The sequence below is a fragment of the Rhinolophus sinicus genome, chromosome 14 (assembly GCF_057876585.1).
Source record: "Rhinolophus sinicus isolate RSI-liver-muscle chromosome 14, RSI-T2T, whole genome shotgun sequence".
NCBI classification, from domain to species: domain Eukaryota; kingdom Metazoa; phylum Chordata; class Mammalia; order Chiroptera; family Rhinolophidae; genus Rhinolophus; species Rhinolophus sinicus.
Genome location: NC_142514.1, coordinates 21,449,935 through 21,471,645, shown reverse-complemented (window position 1 = coordinate 21,471,645; position 21,711 = coordinate 21,449,935). Strand labels below are relative to the sequence as shown.

At 51.5% G+C, this 21,711-nt stretch overlaps 1 protein-coding gene across 3 annotated transcripts in view; it reads right to left on the bottom strand.

The window, feature by feature from the left end:
- SERINC2 (serine incorporator 2) overlaps nt 1-21,711 on the bottom strand; it is a 48,879-nt gene that overhangs the window by 1,179 nt on the left and 25,989 nt on the right. Inside the window, exons 1-9 of one of the 3 annotated variants that reach the window (XM_088790852.1) lie at nt 16,491-16,507; nt 7,957-8,118; nt 6,929-7,119; nt 6,385-6,464; nt 5,832-5,969; nt 4,943-5,112; nt 3,224-3,314; nt 2,792-2,924; nt 349-564 (exon numbers count right to left, since the gene is read on the bottom strand). In XM_088790852.1, the coding sequence (XP_088646978.1) occupies nt 349-564; nt 2,792-2,924; nt 3,224-3,314; nt 4,943-5,112; nt 5,832-5,969; nt 6,385-6,464; nt 6,929-7,119; nt 7,957-7,992 (1,055 nt within the window). In that variant the 5' untranslated portion in view covers nt 7,993-8,118; nt 16,491-16,507. Of the gene's footprint in view, nt 1-348; nt 565-2,791; nt 2,925-3,223; nt 3,315-4,942; nt 5,113-5,831; nt 5,970-6,384; nt 6,465-6,928; nt 7,120-7,956; nt 8,119-16,260; nt 16,461-16,490; nt 16,508-21,711 lie in introns of those variants that run through there. The other 2 variants (XM_088790851.1, XM_088790850.1) reach the window with 2 other exon arrangements.

Genomic DNA, 21,711 nt, shown 5'->3' with positions numbered 1-21,711 from the left:
CTAATCCTAACCCTCCAACCATGAATCTTAGGTCGATATGACCCCAAAATCCAAATCACTGCGGCTGACCTATAAACCCAGTCTTCCTTGCACAGGCCCAGCCCCACCTCCCATGATCCCTCCTTTTCAGGCACTCAGTGAAAGCACCAGCAGCTGAGCAGACTAAGGCACTGGCAGGCAAACGGGGCCACAGATAGACTCCATGGGGGGTTCTAGATCGACAGCTTCATGCCCAAGCCTCGAGCAGGCTCAGGAAAACCCCAGGGAGGGGCCAGAGGGGAGGCGATGTGTGACACACACCCCTCGGACACGGAGGGCCCCGTCCACGCCCAGCCAGGTTGCACACACCTGTACCAGTTGGTGAGCGTCATCATGATGTGTAGGGAGGCGAGCAGCAGGCAGAAGTGGAAAAAGGAGTAGCTGTAGGTGACGCCGTCCTGCTCGTTGTCAAAGGCCCGGCCCTCGCAGCCCACCACCTGCTGCTGCTGCGTGGCCTCCAGGACGGGCGGGCACTCCTCCGTCCGCATCAGGCTGTTCACCTGCTGGTGGTCCGAAGAGCGCAGACTGCGGGGGGAGGAAGGAGGATGGCAGTCAGGGCTGTGGCTGCTGAGGAGGGGCAGGTGGGCAGTGCCAGGGGGCCTCAGGAGCCACGGCATTGGTCGTAACAACAATGGGCACGATGGTCCCAGAGGCTTGAGGGCCAGTGACCTGGTGGTTAGGTCCTGGGCGCAGGAGTTAACAAACTGCTGTGACTCAACTCTATCCCTACTCCTTGTGTGATCCAGAGCAAGACACTTAACCTCTCTGAGCCTCGGATTCTTTGTCTATAAAATCAGGGACAACAGTGCCTCCCTCACAGAGTTGTTAGGAGTAAAGGGAATAATGATGTAAAGCCACTAGCACTGTGCCTGGCACAGAGTATAAACTAAATGAACACTCACTATTGTTCTGGTTGTTCATTTGCCACTTCCCTTAATATGTATTGAGTACCTAGTACTGCAAATGACCATGTCAGGTACTACATTCATTAATAATGTTAATAATTAATAATGCTCATTTGCTATTAAGTTTGTTTTCCTTTCACTAGTTTTAGGTAAGTAGTTTTACAACTTTTACTTACCCTTTCTTCATGTTTATAATTTAAAAAATAATAGTAATTATTTTTCGGTCACTGCTTTTCTATAATGAGACCTTGATGTACTTAACAGTATTTGATAATGTAGGACACATATACAAAGTTTGAAAATACAACTTGCATTTTGAAAAAAGGTGAAAGGAGACCTGGGTTGCAGCCCCACCCCATCAAATTGAGGTCACCCCTTGCAGAGCTGCAGCTGACCCCAATCATCAAAAACTGTGGAGATGTCTAATGCACGTGAGCCCAGATTTGGGCAATCTAGCTGGGGTGAAAGCCATCATCAGTGGTCCCTGCCTTCCTGGCTGTTTATGCTTCTTGGCTCCCTGTGTCTTCAGAGCTGTGCTAAGAACACACAGGCCCCCACCTGGGCTCTCAGACATGTATGTATAAGAAGCAGTAAGAAGCATAGCTTTGTGCCTGGGTGGGGTGGGAAGAGCAAGAGAGCTGGGGGCAGGGAAAGTGTGCTCAAGAATCAAGACCAACATGTGCTCATGGCCTCAGACAAGTGGCTGCTCCTCACTGAGTCTCAGTTTCCACACCTATATAATGCAGGTGATATGGGCCTTTCCAGATTGAAAAAGGAATCAAATGAGGTGACAAAGAAGAGAGATGTGTGTGAACGTCCCAGACTTGACTTATGAGAAAATGTTTTGAAAAAGGCCAAAACAAAACAAAATGGGAAACAGCCTCAGAATGTTCTAGCCCAGGGGCCTGGAGGCAGGTGTCGTGTTTCCGGAGGAGCAGAGCAGAGGTTCCCTCCAGGGAGTAAAGAACAGACAAAGAAAGTGGTGCCTGGAGAAATGCTGGGCCACAGGGAGGCAATAATGAGTCTGCCAGATCCAGTGTAAACAAAATTATACTCAAGATTACCATCTAGTGATGTTTATAAAACAGCCACTCACAGCCACCCAGCTGTGCAAATGTTCACAGTTATTTTCAATAATAGCAAATGCTTATTTGGTGCATAGTATTTACCAAACCCTTTTCTAAGTGCCTTATACATATTAATTCATCCATAACCCTTCAACAATTCAGGTACTATTTTTAGTCCTATTTTTCAGATAAGGAAACTGAGGCACAGAAAAGTTAAGTGACTTGCCCAAGATCACACTGCTAGTAAGTGGCAGTGCCGGGTTCAAACGCAGGCTCCAGAGTCCACACCGATAAGCACTTGTTAAGATGCTCCTTTAAAAAAAGTTGTCCAGTGATCTTAAGTACGAGTGCTCTCTCCCAGGTGACATTGTGGGGTCACAGCCACCCTGGGCATTGGAGGTTACTGACAAGGAAACTGAAGCTCAGAAAGATGAAGCCACGTATCCCAAGGCCACACAGCAGGTGAGTGACAGAGCCTGGACCCACTGGCCCCAGTCCAGGCTTCTTCCCTGACCCCACAGTCTTCCTGCACCCAACTGAGCTGGGCACACGGCAGCCCAGTGTGCAGGAAAGGGCCCTGGGCCAGGAGGCAAGCTTCAGCCCCACCTCGGCTACCCAGTCACACTGTGCCCTCTGAAGGACTCAGTTTCCCCACCAGCACAACGCAAGGGCTGGACATGCTGCTTCCAGCCTGGTGTCTCGGCTGCCACATCCTCCTCTCACTTCCGGCTCCAGGCCCCCAATCATGATCCCTCCCCAGAAACCAAAGCCCTGCTGTACCTGATGAAGAGAGTGCACAGGATGAAGACGATGAGACCCACAATGCTCGGTGCATCCCACCACTGGGTCACGTAGCCCTCGGCGCCGGCCAGGACTGTCCCGTTAGTCAGCAGGTGGGGGTTGCATTTCTGGTCTAGGGATAAAAGCAGGGTTACCCTCAGCCCATGCAGGCCAGGTCTAAGTAGTCATGTAGCCCTGAGAACAGGCAGAGAGCCAACCCAAATGGACAGACGCACAACCCACCACCCAGATCCCAGTGACAGACAGCATTTAGCAGGTGAAACGACAGACAGCTCTAGGAACAGATGGGGTCCCCTCACTTCCCGGACGGACTGAGTCTCTGAATGACCTGGGCTTGGATGTCACCTGTGAGGGTCCCCAGCTCCCCAGAGGGCTGTTGTTGGCTCAAGAACAGGCCAGGCCTTTACTCACCAGGGACATTGGACAGGGCCAACCAGGTGACAAACATGGTGTAGAGTGTGACGGCCGAGGCCTGCAGCAGACCTGAGTTGGGCTGGGCCTCCTGGCAAGAGCACTCCATCAGTACGACCCCTGCCGGACCCGGGGAAACCCCCTCCCACTCATACCCAACCAGGGGACCTCAGAAACCCCCACAGCCCTGTGGCCACCCACCCCACCCCTTTTGGGAAAACACACCACTGCCCACCTCACCCACCCAAAGGTAGAGTCCTAATTCTGTCTCCGAACAGATCATCCCTAGGATCCCCTGCTGAGAACCCCTCACGTGGCATCTCTTCACACTCTGAATTAAAGCCCTTGCTAGTTTGTCCCACCTGACCCACCCCTCCCCCTGCCCCTCCTTGCTGACTACACCAGCCACAGTGGCCTCCTCGCTGTCCGTGGAACATGCTAAACCCTCTCCCGCCTCAGGACCTTTGTACTCGTGGCCTCTCTCTGAGGTGCTCCTCCCCATATCTCCGCACGGGCAGCCCCTCTTTAGCACTTGGGCCTCAGCCCAAACAGGACCCCCAAGAAGGCCCTGAAAACCTTGACTACAGCAGCGCAGACCCTGCCTACCTTTTAACCCACACCTTCTTATATTTCCCACATAACACTCATCCACAATTACCTGACTTCGCCTAGTCTCCCATTGGTTATTCTTTCCTACCCTTCACCACACACACACACACACACTTGAAAATATGAATCTAAATTCTATCATTAACAGCACAGGCTCTGGAGCCCGTCTGCCTGGGTTCAAATCCCAGCTCTACCCCTTACTAGCTGTGTGAGCTTAGGCAAGTCTCTTTACTCCTCCAAGCCTCTGTTTCCTCATCTGTAAAGTGGGGACGATGATGGTGCCAGGACTAAATGACATGATAGATGCCCTTAAGTGTTAGCTATCATTATTACTATCTTCCTCCTCTCCCTCGCAGCTGTATCCTCAACATCTAGAAGAGTGCCTGGTACACAGCAGGTGCTCAAGAGGTATTTGCTGAATGAATACTAATTGCTGAGTGACCTAGGACAGGGGTATCATCCTCTCTGGGCTTCAATTTTTTCAATGGGAAATTCAGACTCTGACCAGAAGGGAGATTCCCAACCTTTCTGCTAAGACCCCCAAAGGCTACCTACACTACCTTGGAAACCCCTGGTGGGCTGAGAATCCCAAACTGGGAAGTACCACTGGACTCAGAAGGCTTTCTTTCTGCAGAACAAACAATGACGTGGGAGCCCCACCCATTATCCCAGACTGTCTGGGATTGGAAACTGGTGCTGCCCCTTCCAACACCACTTCTTTAGGTGTCTAAGAATCATCGGTGACACTCGCTGATGTTTTCCTGATTTACATAAAAACAACAATGACGACAACAACGTGTGATGGATACCGACATGCCAGGCACGGCTCGAAGTATTAAAAAAATAGGATCTAAATCCTAAGAATAACTCCAACTAGTAGGTATTATTATCCTGATTTTACATTTGAAACGAGGAGCAGAGGTTAAGGCACTTTCCCAGCATGTAGACATGAGAGCCAAGACTCTGACCCAGGGAAGCTGACTGGGGAGCACACAGTCTTAGCCCAAGCCTCTGTGACGGACAGCCCTGTCCCAGGACTCCAAGATTCCACAAGATGTGCCACACACCAAGGGGCCTGGCTTCCGGCCGGGCAGAGATGGTCAGGCTCACCTGGACCTTGGGCAGGACGGCAATGATGGAGATGCAGAAACAGAGAATGAGGTTGAGGCTGATGAAGACCTTGCCCTCGTAGCAGGCGCTGGGCTGGGTGTAGTAGACGAAGAACAGGGTCACAGCCGCGACAGACAGCGAATAGAAGAGGAGGGTGAAGAAGGAGAGGCCTGGGCAGGAGGGCGGCAAGCAGGAGGGTCAGGAGGCACAGGGACCCCCGCTCCCTCAGAGGGCTTGTCAGGCAGACCTCCTGTCGTGGGCCTCGGCTTCCTCGTCCAAGGAATGATGTCAGTGTCTCCTAAACTTCCATCATTCACCAATACCTTTGTGAGTTTTTGCCCCATCCTGAACTGAAATGATTCACTTGCCATAAGGTAACAGTAAATATAAATACAATGAATACAAAATAGTCGACTGAAAAGTGAACCAGATGTGTAGTGATCTGCTGAAACTCTGCCCTCTCTGTGGGAGAGACCAGCACGCTTACAGAGAGGTGTGAAAACCAAACCAGCACCTCAGGGAGCCTTTCCTCTGGTAGATTCAGAAGAACTGAAAGAGAATTCAACGGGGACCCATTCTGCCACTGGGGTTTCAATGACCAAGTGTCATTTGAAGTTTGGTCTGCAATGGCTGTGCATGGCCTGTTCTGTAGGAAGCGCAGAACTAGACCCCTCCCAGGCCTCTCCAATTCCACTCTGCTCTGCTCCCCCAAAGTCACCCTGGAATCAGCTGCCTCTGCCCACACACACCCCCTTCCCTGCCCCTGCCTTGGACGGTTCAATTCCCGCACTAAGGCAGAGGGCTGTCTGAGCTGCCCTCCAGGCTTTCATCCAGCTTCAGGGACCCCCCTGCTAGCTCCATCCGCACGCGGCCGGTGGGTGGCACTGACCTGCATACCAGGCACGGGAGTCACGCTCCTCGGCCCTGCCCAGCCACCGCTGGTTCCAGGAGTGTGCAAAGTCGATGACCAGCACCAGCTGGATGAGGATGAAGAGGAAGGATCCCACGACGCCAAAGTAGAACCAGACTGAGTGGGAGAGGAGTGAGGTGAGCAGGTCCGGCCATGGGGCAGAAGCCTGAGCACCACGGCCCCCAGAATTCCTGGGGCAGGCGTACTCCCGTGAACTCCTCACACACACAGTTATTCATTCAACAATCATTTGTGCCACGCCCTGCACTGGGGACACTGAGAAGTAGCAAGTCCCTGCCTTGGGGGAGCCCCTAGCCATGCACAGGGACGCACTATGGCGGGGAATGAGTCAGGAGCAAGTGGGTTCCCCCACCGCCAAGTTGTCCAAAGGCCACATGGCGAAGGACCAGAGCATGGTCTCCTAAGTGGGAGCTGAGGACCCAGCCAGCAGCCTGGCGTCTGTGGGCCAGAGCGAAGAGCAGCCCCCACCCTCTCCTGGCAGCCCCAGTCCTTCCCCACCAAGACCACTTACTATTGGAAAAGGAGCCGTTGGGGATGTAGAAGGCGCCCACGGTAATGCCCACGAAGACCAGGAGCTTAAAGAACCAGAATCTATGTGGGGGCAGGGGTAAGACAGACAAGAAAGCTGAGCAGGGGTAGAGGAGCAGGCCTGACCCCCAGAACCCACCCCACCCCCCAAAGATCAGGTACTGGGAGAGGTGAAGAGGGACTTTCTGATGGTTGGATGGGCACAACAAAGTCTGTCCTGGTCCTAGAAAAAAAGCCCTGAAGGGCAGAAGGAAGGACCAAGTAGGGATGAAGGTGGTCACCTGGGTTCTAGCCCCACCTGTGTCGCTAAAGTGCTGTGTGGCCTTAAGCATGTTGCTGCCCTTTCTGAGCTTTATTTCCTCATCTGAAAAACAGGAATAACTAATCGAGCTGACCTTGGTGCTATGCCCTGCTGGCTTCAGTAGCTCCTGAGTCTAAGGGTAGGGTCTGAAGATGTCTGGAGACAGGCTGAGGAGGGAGAAACCACTGTGGGAGGGTCCCGGTTGCAGGCAGGGCCCTCCCCTCACCCATTCTGGATGGCAGCCCTGGGGTCCCGGCTGCTGTGCACACACGTCATGAGCAGGGAGAAGAGGAAGAAAAAGGCTGCCATGGCGAAGCACATGCGGTAGACAGCACGGTGGCCGAGCAGGGAACCACAGTCAATGTGGCTCCGTAGGACGACAGGGGTCCCAGCCCCCTCCTCACACACCCAGGGCAGCTGTGGAGACAGACAGAGCAGCTTGACGGCCCCACCCCACCCAGAACCCTGGGCCTGATTCTGCCAAGACCTGCCAGGAGGGAGGCTCTCCCAGCAGGCGCTAGGCCAGGAGGGGAGCCCGAGCCACCCACCTCCATCTCCACTGCCACCCACCTGTGGGGCTGAAGTCCTAGGACTAGGTCCCTCCCCCTCTCTGCCCCAAGACAGACGGTCCATCCAATTACATCTTGTTACTATCTGTTTATTTCCCTGTTATCATACCCACAGCCTCAGGAATGCATGGCACTGTCTAAAGCAGGATTTCCCAAAGTGCTCTTCACCTACACCGGAGTCCCCTGAGATTCTGGGGGGAAACCAAGGTTCTGAGGTCCCTCTCCTACAGAACTAGAGTCTGTAAGGCGAGTCTGAGACACTGCATTTCCAGCACACTCCCCTGGGGAGTCATACATTTATACACACTGAAGCTAAGTGTCACAACCACTAGCCTAAATGTCCCACTGGGTCTGTGCCAGAAGCTGAAGGAAAGAGTGGGGACCCCCAAACAGGGCTTCTGTGTTAAAGAGGGGAGAACTTGCGTGGGCCACCATCTTAGGAGCAATAATGATTAATACGATTTTCCAAGGCGACCACGGCTTATGAGAAACAAGAATCCCCATGCAAGGCTCCAACCCTCCTCCCCACATGAAGAAACGCACAAGACCACTCGTGCCCACCTGTTCGTGATCAGATGGGACCCCAAGCCTGGGCCCCTAGCAGCTGAGCCTTCACCAGAGGCCAGGGCTTCTGCACACCCCTACCCCCACCCCACCCGAGCCCCCTCCCTCTGGGGCTACTCACGTTGTGGAGCTGACTTTCTACTCCAGGACTCAACATGATAATGGACACCAGCACCCCCAGGAAGAGGAAGGCCGTGAAGATGAGGCGGCTGATGGTGGAGTTTCGGCTGGAAGGGCAGCAGCCACACAGGATGCAGGGGGCAGAACCGCAGAGGCAGGACGCCTGTGGGGAGGGCAGGAATGACCCCCTGACTCTCTGCCCTGCCTCCCCTTCCACCCCCAAGCACGCAGCACCCACCACTGCCCCTTCGATGCCTCCAAATCTGTACTGAGCCTGCCTATAATGCATCAGGCAAATGTGATCACACTTAACTTTCGAGCCGAAGGGGGAGGCTGAGGAAACCAAGCCTTGATGAGGCTGGGTCCCACAGGGTCCCACAGCCAGCAAGCAACAGGACCCAGATTCAAACCGGGATCGATCTCAGGGGTTACTGAGGCTTCCGAGAGAGAGAGCTGGGTCACACTGTTCCTTACTTAACGGGGAGCAGAGTAGTGGGGAAAAAACATCCAGAAGGCCAGCTCCATCACTGATTAGCGTTGATCTTATACAACTCATTCAACTTCTCTGGACCTCAGTCCCCTTCTATGAGACAGGAATCATCAGGGTACATACTTCACACACGGCAGTTGGAAGAATGAAATAGAAGTTTTAAATTGTAACCTCTTCAGACTCCCTTTGCTCTTCTCTGCTTTGTCTTTCTCCCTAGGACTTACTACCCGTCATCTGCTAAGATTTCTCTGACTTATGCTTGTGTGCCTCCCGTTTCAAGCATGTAAGCTCCCCCAGGGCAGGAATTTTTGTCTGTTTTTCACACTGTGTGTTCCCATAAATTGGAACAGTGCTTGGCACTGTAGTGTAGTAGGAACTCAGTGACTATCCGCTGACTGAATGTAAAGTGTTGGCAGAGTACCAAATACATGTTAAGACCTCAGGAAACAGTAAGCACATGATAAACGTCTGTCGAATGAATGGAATGAACTGTGAGTGACTGGGATTTCCCACTCTGGGGCTGGGCCAGTTTTGGACAGCAGTGGCGGTCTATCCCTTTCCCTGTCCATGCTCCTCTGTCCAAGCTGGCGTCAGCTCCTTCCCTCCCTGGGGCTGGCGATGCCACACCACTCATAGCTGGCACCCTGAAATGAGACTGACCCCTCCGGGAATTGGGTCTACCGCCCAGCCTTTGAGGAACCAGGCCTATATCCAGATTCATCTGGTAAACTGTTTATGGTCCCTGAAACAGCCCCAACTCCTCACCCAGGTATTTAAGAGACTGGAGAGCAAGAAAGACACAGGCCCCGCCCTTGTGGAGTTGCAGGACAGGAAAGACACTTAACAAACCATTACATCCGTTATGGTAAGTGCTAAGAAAACACGCATGCTGCAATGGGAGTGACTGACGGGGCCTAGTGTAGATTGGGGGCGACACATCCCTTCCCTGCAGAAGTGACATTTAAGCTGAGTGCTGAAGAACAAGAAGGACGCACTCTCCTGACTGAGGGGAAGAAAACGTGTTCCTGAGGGAACAGAGCCTGAGGAAGCTCTGGGGCGGGCAGAAGTTGGGCAATGGAGGAACGGAAAGAAGGACCTTGTGGCCAAAGCTTCATGACAGGCGGGCCAGTGGTAAGTGGTGAGGTTGGCCAGGCTGGCAGGGCCTGGCAGCCCATGCAGGACTCTGGTGTTTGTCCTCACAGCAATGGGCATCCACTCAGGGGTTTAAAGCCAGGCGGCACCGAAACAGCCTTACACTGAAGGATCATTTGTGTGGAGAACAGGCTGAAACAGGCCCTTGCCCTTGAGGGGTAGCTGCCTTCTGGTCTCCCCTTCACTTCTCTCCTAGACTGGAAATGCCCCTGGAAATGCTCTTGCTCTCTAACCTGCAAAGCCAAGGACATGGATGCTGCATGAAATGCTTGCAGAATGAAATTCTCCCTCATGGTCCAAATTGTAAGAGTCCACCCATCCAGCAACTGATGGTTGCATCTTGCAGCCCCCACCCCAAGCCCTGACTCCTATCCATGGCCATCTTTTGGGGGGCGAGGAGATAAACGAATGCCAGAAAAGTGTTTTGTAAACCATACAGCACATTCTGCTTATCAGACAGAGAAGGCTATTAGTCTCACTTGACAAACGAGGAAACTAAGATGAAGAGCGGTTAAGAAACTTGCCAGATACAGAAACTAATAAAGTGTTCTCTAAATAATGGAAAAAAAACGAAAGAAACTTGCCAGAAGTCACACAGCAAGGGGACAGCAGATAGCTTCCGTTGATGAAGAGTTATGCAGTCCCAGGCACAGTACCTTATCTACATGACGCCTCAGTGACACTATGAAGTAAGTGTGTTGTAACCTCCCATTTACAAATGGGGAAACTGAGACTCAGAGAGGTGACACGACTGAGGTCACATAGCAAGGAAGCGGAGGAGCTGGGATTCAGCTCAAGCCTGTCTGGCACCAAGGGCCCACTAACTCATCGATGCTAGTCTGGTTTAATTTCAAAACACCCCAGTGATAAAAAAAAATTCCTTCGATGCCAGAGAAAACCAACAGGCACTGATCTCAGGAACCAGATGCCTAAGCCCGGGGGCAGGCCCAGCTCTGGCTTGTTACCATTTCAACTGGAGACATTGGAGACACAAGAAAAGCTGCCCGGCTGCCATCAGGGAGCCTGCGCTTTCAACTCACTCTGGTTTTGGGTTTTTGAAGATCAAAATCCAGGTGTTCCTGATACCTGAAACCTCAGGATTTCCAAGGGCCTGGCCGATAGCCAGAGACACCAGGTCAGGGAGAGAAAAACACTCGCCAGCCCCCGGCTGCTTCCAGAGCATGTCACCCTGGGCATCATGCATATATTCTGACCCAGTCCCTCCACTCCGGGGATCTCTCCTACAAGAACCTCTTCCTACAGAAGTACCAGCCTGTGGGAGAAAGGGTAGGCATGCGCACACACGTACACTCAGAAGTCCATTTGTGGAAATAATAGGGGGAAACTGAAAATAAATGCCCAGCAATACGTCATGGTCCTCCCTTAGAGGGCTCTCTCTGTTGAGTGGAGCCGATGTGACGGTAACACTTAGATGGGTACAACTAAATTATACCCCAGTACAGTTGACTTTATTATTTAAAACATAAAAATTTCAATTAAGAAAAAAACTAAAGTAGACACAAAGCTTTAGGTTTTATGAACTTATTAGAATCTCAAGAGACTACAAATGATGTACATGCCCAAGGGCCTATGGTGGCCCATTTACTCCATGGATGGTATAGAGGCAGGAAAGATGAAAGTCACGAGGCTGCAAAGCGACATGGACTAACGCTTAAGATGCAACGTGCAAAGCCAAGGCAGACTATGCCACCTCCCATGCTAGGATTACAACCCCCACCCGCACCAAATGCACTTAGGGGAAAGGCAGCAATGGAAAAGCACCAGAACACCAAGAGTGGCTGAATCCTAGCACCAGCCAGTTTCTCGGAATAGAGAACTCAGAATGTAGGAAGCCCTACATCTTAGAGTCTTCTAGCTTCAAGATTCCTTGGCATTCAACCAGGCCAGCCTCACTCTATGAAGAATCACAGGAAGGCAGCCGCCCATCCTCTGCTGCTTGTACACTGTGATTAACAAGGAGCTCACTACCTCCCAAGGCAAGCTAGACAGTTCTGGAGTCATGCATGCTTCAGTGTGACGGAAACAGGCTGTCACTGAGTGATTCACACTCTCTCTTGGTTTCCCCATACAGCCAGGGACATAGGTTCTTAAAACCATTCCTGGGGCACTGGGTGGGTGGGGGAGGCAGCTGAGGGGTGGGACCACAGTTTAAAGCTGTTTTATTACAAACAAACTGGCCCTCCACTTCTGGGTATTATTCAAAAGAACTGAAAGCAGAGACTCAAACAGGTATTTGTACGCCCATATTCATAGCAGCGTTATTCACAATAGCTAAAAGATGGAAGCAACCCAAGTGTCCACTCACCGATGAATAAACAAAATGTGGTACAGCCATATGATGGACTATTATTCAGCCTTAACAAGGAAGGAAATTCTCACATGTGCTACAACCTGGATGAACCTTGAAATATTGTGTTAAATCAAGTAAGCCAATAACAAAAATCTAAACACAGTATGATTCCACTTATGTAGGATTAAGTAGAATGGTAGTTACCAGGCGCTGGGGGAGGGGAATGGGGAATTATTATTTAATGGGTAAGGAGTTTCAGTTTGAGGAAAGATGAAAAAGTTCTGGAGATGGATGGTTGCACAACAATGTGAAGTGTACTTAATGTCACTGAACTGTACACTTAAATGGTTAAAATGTACATTTCATGTTATGTATATTTTACTGCAATAAAAAAAGGAGGGGGCAGAAAGTTTTCAAGGAAGAGTAGGAAGTTAGCTGGGGGAAGAAGGGAAGGGTATTCCTACAAAAGGAATAACACATGCAAAGCTGTGAGGAACATTGTATTTTCAGGGTAGCTGGGCCATAAAAGAAGCTAGAATGGGGATAGAAGTGATGGCCTAGGTCCCTGCAGGTTATGCCAAGGAGTCTGGATTTTATCCTGAAAGCCATGGGGAACTATTGCTAAAGAAGAGGTATCAGGGGGTGGCAGGTTAGCTCAGTTGGTTAGAGTGTGGTGTTGATAACACCAAGGTTCAATCCCCGCATGGGCCACTGTGAGCTGTACCCTTCTTAAAAATAAAAATAAAAATTTTTTTTTTCCAAAAAAAAGAAGAGGTATCAGATTTTCATTTTAGAAATATCACTTGGCCACAGAATGAAAGACAAATCAAGGGAGAGATGTGCAGTATCTTTGGGAACAGGCGAAAGAGTCAGGAGTTGTTTTTAATAATCCAAAGAACTGATACCAAGGAAAAGTCAGATTCTAAAATTCTCATTGTGTGCTTTAGCCAAGAACATTTACTCCACTCATTGGGATTGATACCATTAGGGTTGTATTTGGTAGATATCCATTTTTAATATATGTATGTCATGTTTCCTAAAATAAATTACAAGCTCCTTGAAGACTTAAAAAAAAACAAAATAGTAAATTTTATGTTATGTCTATTTTGCCACAATTAAACAACAAAAAACTGGTCCCAGCAAGGATGGGAGGTGCCTTGCAGACTTCATGAACAACGTCTTAACGGGCTGAGCTAGCCTCGGACTAGGCAAAATACAGGAGAGAAGAGGTCAGCCCCAAACTACTCAAGCATACTTACTTCCCCCATGCAATGCTAAGAACAGAGGGCCTATAGTCTTGGCTCTGTCACCAACTTGCAGTATGACCCTAGACAAGTGGTTTCCCCTCCGTGGAACTCAGTTTCCTCATCCATAAAATGGGTTCCTGGGCAGGATAGTAAAGTGGCTCAGGGCCCAGGCTCTATGAACAGCCCTGGGTCCCACTGGCTTCACCACTTCCTTGAATGTGGTCTAGAACAATGCACCACTCTGGGGTGTTTACAGAGTGCTACTGCATGCCAGCTTCGTAATAAATATGTTGGCATGTTCACCTCAGTCCCATTTGATCCTCACAACATGCTAAGAGGAAAGTACCCTTGTTCTCTCCACTGTACAGACAAGGAGAGAGGGGAAGAGACTGCTCACGGTCACGCAGCTGAGAAGAGGCCAAGCCAGGATCTGAGTCCCATCAGTCTGACCCAAAGGCCTTTCACATGCCCTCGCATGTAGAAGGCCCTCCCTAAATATTTGCTCACCGTGTGCTGGCTTGCCTGGTGATTCCCATCCCCTGTGGACCAATCTTACTTCCTCCAGGACTCACCTTCAGCCCAGTACAAATGCTGACAGAGAGCCAAGATGGGCAGATGCAAATGAGTCACGCTGGAAGGGTACACAAGTCTTCCCCACCGACCCATGGTTCCCCGCTAAGATGCCTGGAAACCCCTATTGGAATGTCTATCCTGTGGAGAAAATCTCCATTGAAATAGGTTGTTATTGGTGTCTAGTACCGCCCAACTGCACCACTTAATACTGTGTGGCTGTAGGGAAATCACCTTCCCTCTCTGATCCAGTTTCTTCATCTGTGAAATGAGAATAATATTAACTGTCATTGAGGTCACTGTGAAGATTAAATGAAAGGAAATACTCATACATAAAATGCTCATTACAGTGCTAGGCCTGTGCCATCACTGGACAGCTCTGGGCACTGAGTGCTGGGCCAATAGTAAGGATGCAGTAAATGGTGGCTATTGTTGGTATCATTATCTGTAAAATAAGATAACTATGTCACAGGGCTGAGAAGGGAACCAATGCAATGGCATGGGTGAGGGGCTCAGCACAGCACCTGGCACGCAGTAGGTGCACAGTAAATGTCAGAAGTCAGAACCCCAAAGGGAGGCCACTGAAAGGAGATCCCTTACAAATATTAGATATTCAATAAGTGAAATTATCGGTTCTACCCTGGGTCAGCCCTGTCCCTCAGGCATCCAGGATGTCGGGAAGAAGGAAAGGTGTGGGAAGAAGCCTGGACCAGAAATCATTTCAGTTCCCCATCCTTTCATTGTATGACCTTAGGCAAGTCAGCGAACCTCTCTGGACAGCAGTTTCCTGATCTAGAAACTGAGGGTTTGTGCAGGCCTGTCAGGTGCCTCTGCTCTCAACAGATTCTATGACTCAGAGACCAGAACTTGGCTCCAGAGGAAATTCACCACTCACCTTTCCATAAACAATATGGAGCACGCATTGTATGCCAGCAATTGGGCAGGGCACTTTTTAATCTTCCCAACAGCATTATGAGGGAGGCAGATGGGCAGACAGAGGCAAAGGGGTTGGCAGGTCTCCCCTCAGCACCCTCTCCTCCCCAGGCCAGCCCAGCCAAACGGAATTCTGAGGAGGCTCTCCCTCCCCAAGTAAGAAGCAAAGCTTCCTGGCCAGAGCCCCAGCCCCAACCTTGATTTCACTGGGCAGAGAAGGATCTCAGGGACCAGCTCTTGATTCCTCCTCCTGCACACGCGCGCGCGCGCACACACACACACACACACACACACACACACACACACACAGATGGGGAACTAGAGGCCCACAGAGGACAAGAGCCTGTCCAGGGACCCACTGTACAGCTTCTCTGTGCAAATACCATTCTCAGAAAATGGCTGTAAAGTAAATGTCTAGATCCCCCAACTCCCCGCCTTTACATCCCCATCCTAACACACACACCAGGGACAAAGGAAATCAAGTCGTGAGATTCAGCAGCCACCAGACCCCCCTCTTCCTTTCCGCTCCTCTTTGTGTGGGGCAGAGGGGGAGGGGACTGCCTGAATGAACTTGGATTTAATGCGGGGGGGGGAAATGGGAAAGGAGAAGGGGCCTCCCAGCAGGGGTCTGGCTGAAGCTCCTCCCCGATGCTGGCTGCAGCCCCAAAACAGAGGCAGGCTGCCCCCCAGACCCCTGAGCCCAAGCGACCAGGTACTCCCTCCCCCCACACACTCCAACGTCTCTCAATTCCTGGGTCTTCCAACCCAGAGTTGGGCCGGGGTGGTGGCGGCAACCAGCACGGACCTCATTCTAGGGCGTCTGAGAAAGGCAGACAGCGGCTTCCTCCCTACTCCCCTATTTTGGCTCTGGAGCCCGAAGGGGAAGGGTCTGGGGTTCCTTGGAAAAGTGCCCAGGAGTTAGCCTGAGCCAGGGTTGAATGAAGCAGACAAGGACGTAGTGAGATAGACTGGACGCGCCGACAGACGGACAAACAACAAAAGGTAGAGACAGATAATGACATATAGCGAAGCCACCGACGGACAAAGACAGTAGGAAACACGAATGTACAGAGACAGATATCAGACAAATACAAATGAACAAACTGAGGCAGACGGGCAGGAACAGATAGACAGCTTGACAGAGGAACAGAGAAGGACCCACGGCAAAGAGCGACAGGGAGCAGGCAGGCCACACAAAGAGTCAGCGCGTCCGGGAGGGAAACAAGAGCAAGGCGCACCGCGAGGGCTGCTCCAAGTTGGGCGAGGTGGGACCGTAGCGCCCACCCACACCCCGGGCTCTGGGCTTCAGTCTCCCCAATTCCCGGAAGGGGAGTCCGTCGAGGGCACTCCCCTCCCCCGTCCCGGAGCGCCCCAGCCCCTCCCCCGCGGTAACCCGAGCTCCGGACAGCAACTGTCCCCGGCGCCCGCGGCCCCGGGCTGGGGGGCGGGGGGGTTCCGAGTGACAGGGGGACCAAGGGGCGAGGAGACGGGGTGCGGGCCCAGAAAGACAAGTTTGGAGGAAGGAAAAAGAAGAAACTGGAGGAAGAACACAGGACAAAAGTGAGCAGGCGGCGCGCGGCGGGCGCCGGGGTGGGGACTCACGCAGCTGAGCAGGGAGCAGGCGCCCAGGCAGGCCCCCATGGTGGCGGCGGCGCGGGTGCCGGCGTGGGGCGCGGGGCTCAGTAGAGGGGCGCGGGCGGCGGGATCCTGCCTGGCTAGGGGCGCCCCGGCCTGGCCCCGCCTTAGGGCCCGCTGGCCCCGCCCCGGCCCCGCCCCACCTGCCAAAGCCGCTCGCTGCTTTCCGGCCGCGCTCAGGGCCTCCCGGGACTCACCTGGGGCAGGTGCGCCTGGCGCGACCCGTAGGGAAAGTGGGTGGAGCGAGGATTCCTTCAGCTGCGCCAGCGGCGCAACCGGACTCGACTCTGACCGGGGCTCGTGGCCTGGTCCCAAGTGAGGATTTGGAAATACCAAGACCTGGGTTCGAGTTCCAGCGAGGCCACAGTGTGAACTCACAACACTGTTTCCCCCGCACCTGTCAGAAGCCAAGAGTTGGTCGTCCCTGACTCCCCATGCTTGGCGCAGAGTCTCTGCCCAATACACAGGTGTTGAAGGATGAATGATGGGATAAAGAAACAGACAAGTCACTTCACCTCTGAGTCTCAGTTTCCCCATCTGTAAAGTAAGGATACCTACTTCATATGGCCGTTACAACACATAGTAGATGCTCCACAAATGTGAGCTCCCTGTCGTCGTCCCTGTTTCATCTCAGGCGCCAGCCGCGCACTCTTTCAGCTGCCCTCCCCTCCATCCACCTGTTCCTCAAGCGCTACTGACTCTGATCTTGAGCCACAACTTGCTGGGTGGCTCATCCCCAGGACGCCCAAACACTAGCCCCCAGCTCAGGAGGGCAGAAAGGGTGCGTGGGTCGCATTCCAGGCAGACTGACCAGTTCCACAGGGGTAGATGGGAGAGACCCAGAAGTGGGCTCTGTAATTACTGAAGGTTCACCCTGTCTTCACTCAACCCTAGACAGAATAATGTTAGGGAAGGACATCTAGATGCCTCACAGCTGGCCCCAGGGTTAAAGATCCAGCCTGACTGCATCCTTCGGTGATTCACAGGGTGCCAGGCTTAGCCATTAATGGTGCCAGGACAGTTCCACAATCACTTTCCCTCTTCCATGCTTTTGCCCACACAATGTCCTCCCCTTTGAAAGTCCTTTTCTTCCTTCTCCCTCTTTCTGCCCTTTGAAGCTTTGCTCACATCCCATATTTTCCCGGTGAAGAGAACCACCTCCAAACCTTGATCTGGCTCCGTTAGGAATGACCGTTCTCCAACTTCCCTGGGTTTCTACAGGAGCCTCCATAATGGCCTCAGAAATAACACAAGTTACCACAAAGCTCGAGCATGTACCCAGTTCTTTCACCTGCATGGTCCCATTCAAGCCCCACAATAACCCTAGAAGTAGATTCATTCCCCACCTCACCCCAATTTACAGATGAGGAAACTGAGGATCAAAGAAGTAAAGTGATACGCCTATATGTAAACTTAGCACTGAATAAACATTGGCCGTGACTATGTGGTTGTTGTTATTGTTGCTCAAGGCCACACAGATCAGAAGGGCAGAGCTAGAAGACCACCCAACCTAACCTTGATCGCAAACCCAAGGCCTGTCCCTGACTTCTCACTGCCTCTCGTGGAAAGCAGAGGTGACAATATCCAGTCTACCTCTTTTTCTGTCCAATAATATGCGCAGTCCTTCCCTAGTCCAAGGCCCTTAGGAGACTTTGAGCCACCCAGGGACTGTCTGATTCACCTCTGGCTGCCCCTTCCCCTGCCGTGGACACAGCACAGGGCCTGACACTGAGGCAGTAAATGCTTGCTGAATGAATGGCTGAACTTTTACCACAAACTCAGTTTCCTCATTCTGCTATGACTGATCCAAAAACAGCCTGTACACGGTCCCCTTCCACCCATTGTGCCAAATGTGAACTCCCTGTCATCCCTGGGCCCAGAGTGCCACCAAGCAGTCTGAAATAAACCTTTCTCACAGCCTCCTGCCCCAGGGTCAGCTCCTTTGGACACTTCTGCCCCAAGGGCCCAATTTTTCATCTCTCAACCCCTCCCTTTCCCATGAGCTGGTCCAGTAGAAAGTGCTCCAGACCAAGCAGAGCAACACCTGAGACTCTTGTTCTGTCACAGCCTCTCACACCCTTTGCCGTCCTGGGGGCCACTTCACTTCTCTCTACCTCCATCCCCTCCCTTAAATGGGGGTGGTTGTCCTGCTCAGCCTCACAGAGCAGTGGTGAGCACTGAGAAAGCATTCTAAGAAATAGGCAGTTATCTGAAAGAAACGGGGGATGAATTGTACTGCAAGTGTAAAAAGACAGCCCCTTCTGGTTTTAGATTGAAATTTTCCAGAGCAAGGTGATGTGCTGCCATTGTCCTGGCCTCACCCCACCCAAGACTGAGGTGAGCTGCGCTCTCACATCCCCTGGTGTCGCTCTACACAGAGGGGCCAACCCGACCTGTAGATACTCACTGCATGGCCTTGTCCTGGTGACTCACCCTCTTTCAACCTCATGCTTCTCATCTGTAAATGGAGATAATCATTTTTGCTCTGGGCAATTCAGGGGACTACTGGGGAGATGAAATGAGGTGGTAGAGAAAGAAGCTTCATTTCTCTGTGTCCTGACTAGCCCGCCAGCCTTTCTCCCAGCCTTGAACCTTCTATCTGGAGCCAAAAAATCACTGTCTCTCACACCACCAAAGGCAAGATCACAGGCAGTAGCTGTGTATTCTTGGCAAGTCATCCAACCTCTCTGAGCCTCACTGACACTTGGGATTCAGGACCACCACAGCTCTTCCAACCATGCATTGCCATGTAAACTATGTCCATTGAGAGAAACATGCAGGGCTCAATTGGTTCATCCCCCTGTGCCCATCACCCAGCCCAGACAGATGCTCAGCTCTCCAGGTCCCAAAGGAAGCAGGTTCTGGCTTCTTGGGCCGCTTACTCCAAGAGTTCTCGAATCTGCTCTCATTGGGCCCCAGTTTTCAAATCTGCCACAAAGGAACAATCCCCAGCTCAAGCCCCCAGTTGCCCCCAGTACTCCCAATCCATTCTTGCCCCATCACTTCTCACCATCCTCCTGTCCATGAGGACTCAGATGCACTCTGGCTTTGAGCCTCCTGTCCCCTGGGCCTCCCTCTTTGCACTGGTCTCCACTTTGCGCTTCTGAGGCATTTACAGAGCAGGGCTGAAATTATCCCTTATGAATATGCATGTGGGATAATGAGGGTTTGGGATTAGGGGATCAACTGAGAGAGGCACTCACATAGGCACCATCTACCTGCTCTCCCCATACACGGTCCCCCACCAAGGCTGCCCTCCCTCCCCAAGGGAATTTGGGGCAGAGGCTGAAGAAACAATCATAATAATATCCACAGCAACCATTTTTAAGTGCTTACAACATGCCAGGTACCCAGCTAAGAGCATCTTCCGTAAGATGCTTTTAAGGTGGGAACTATTTTCCCCATTTCACAGGTAAGAAAATTCATGCTCCAAGAAGTTAAGTAACTCACACAGAAATCACATGTAGAACGTGCACAGTGATGACGTGCTGAGCAGGGATGGAACCCAGGTTTGGTGGGACTCCAGAGCTGGTACTCTGAACCCCTGCCACCCAGATGCACAGAGCGTAGCCAGGAGCCCTGAGCACAGGGTCAGGGGGCGGCACTGGACCTCACACTCCAGCAGTTGAGCTCACAGTGGTTTTAGGTGACCTCTGGTAAAGGACTCAGGTCCTGGAATTGACTGTCTGGAGAGGATGGAGACAGGCAGACAGGTGCGTGCACACGGTGCGTGTTCACACATGTGCAGAAACACACCTGTGTGAGCACAGATGTACGCCGAGTGTGTGTGTGGTCTATGGATACAAGCGAGTGTGATAGAGATGGCCCTGAGGCTGCCTGGTGTAAACTCATTGTGCTCCCTTAGTTCTGTTTTCAACCAACATTTAGAGAGGGCGTGCTATGTGTGCCAAGTGCTGGGGATGTGGAGTGAAAAAGGCCAATGCAGGCCCTGCCCTCCTGGAGCGATGGTCTGGTGGGCTTTGCACCCAGATGCAGTAACACTCGGGAAGGAATCTTTGTGGGAGGTTTTGTGTGTGTGTGTTGGGGGGGGATGTGCCTAGGGAGTGAGAGAGAAAACTGTGGTGAAAGTGAAAAAGGTGGGACCCTGACACTTGCCATAAGTGAGGGATGCGAAGTAAGCCAGGACCTGGCATGGGTTCCATAGGAGCCTGAGGACTCTAAAAGGACTCTGGATGCTTCCCTCGCAGACGTCAAGGGTCTGCCATGAATGCACATGTGGGCTCTGTGTGTGTGTGTGTGTGTGTGTGTGTGTGTGTGTGTAACTTGATCTGTATGTGCATGGGTGATTATGTGTGGTGTTTGCATATGTGGATACATGTGGATATGTGTATGGAATGAACATATGTGAATTGGGGGACATGAGTAAGTCACAGGTGGTATGTGCACATGGGGATTTTGCATGTAAGTATATGTGTGTGAATGTGTGCAGCAAGGCCCGTTGCTGTGAGGAGATGGACGAGAGAAAAGCGTGTCATTTGGCCCAGGCCTCACATTCACAAGCCTCAAAAATGTATCAAAAAATGAGATGGATGGATGGAGGGGTAGAGAGATGAATAGATGGATACATGGATTTGGATGGACTGATGGATGGAAGGACAGAAGGAAAGATAGAGGAATGGATAAAGCAAATATTACAAAATGTTCACTGTAAATTCCAAGTGGTGAGGATATGGGTGTTCACTGTACACTTCTTTCAACCTTTCTGGGTGCTTGAAAATTTTCATAGTAAAATGTTAAGAAACAATATAAACTCAAAGGGCGGCGGCTGGACGCCTAGTCCCAAAGCTTCATGCACAAGATGGAAAGAGCAAGAAGCTCATCGCACAATTTTAAGATGATATCCGCTCACCAGACCACACAGCACTGTGAATTCATGTCATTTTTTTTAAATTTATTTTTCAATTACCATTGATATACACTATGATATTAGTTTTAGTTGTACAAAATAACATAGTGATTAGACATTTATATACATCACAAAGTAAGAACTCATGGTTTTTATAATTCCTCTACTTAACTTGCGAATCTCTCAATTGCATTGCTTTGGGTTTGTGAGTGTGTGTGTTTCTCTGTGTGTGTGTGCGTATTAAAGATGTTACTTTGTTAAATTAAAACGTAAAACATTCCACGGTTGTGACATTTCTTCAGTTTTAACTTATTGGGAGCCTTAAAAAACAGAACTGGCTTAGGCCTCTGTTGGCCTATGAGAGTTCCTGTTGTGTGAGGTGTGCATGTGGGTTTGCAGACACATGCGTGTGTGGGGATGTCAGCACCCATGGATGCGGGCAGCTGACGCCCACTGAAACCCCACACCTGGAATGTGGCCTCCTCCAAACCCCCATGAGGCCAGCACTGCCTGGAGTAACAGGATGTCCCGGGACTGAAGAAGAGCCGCTG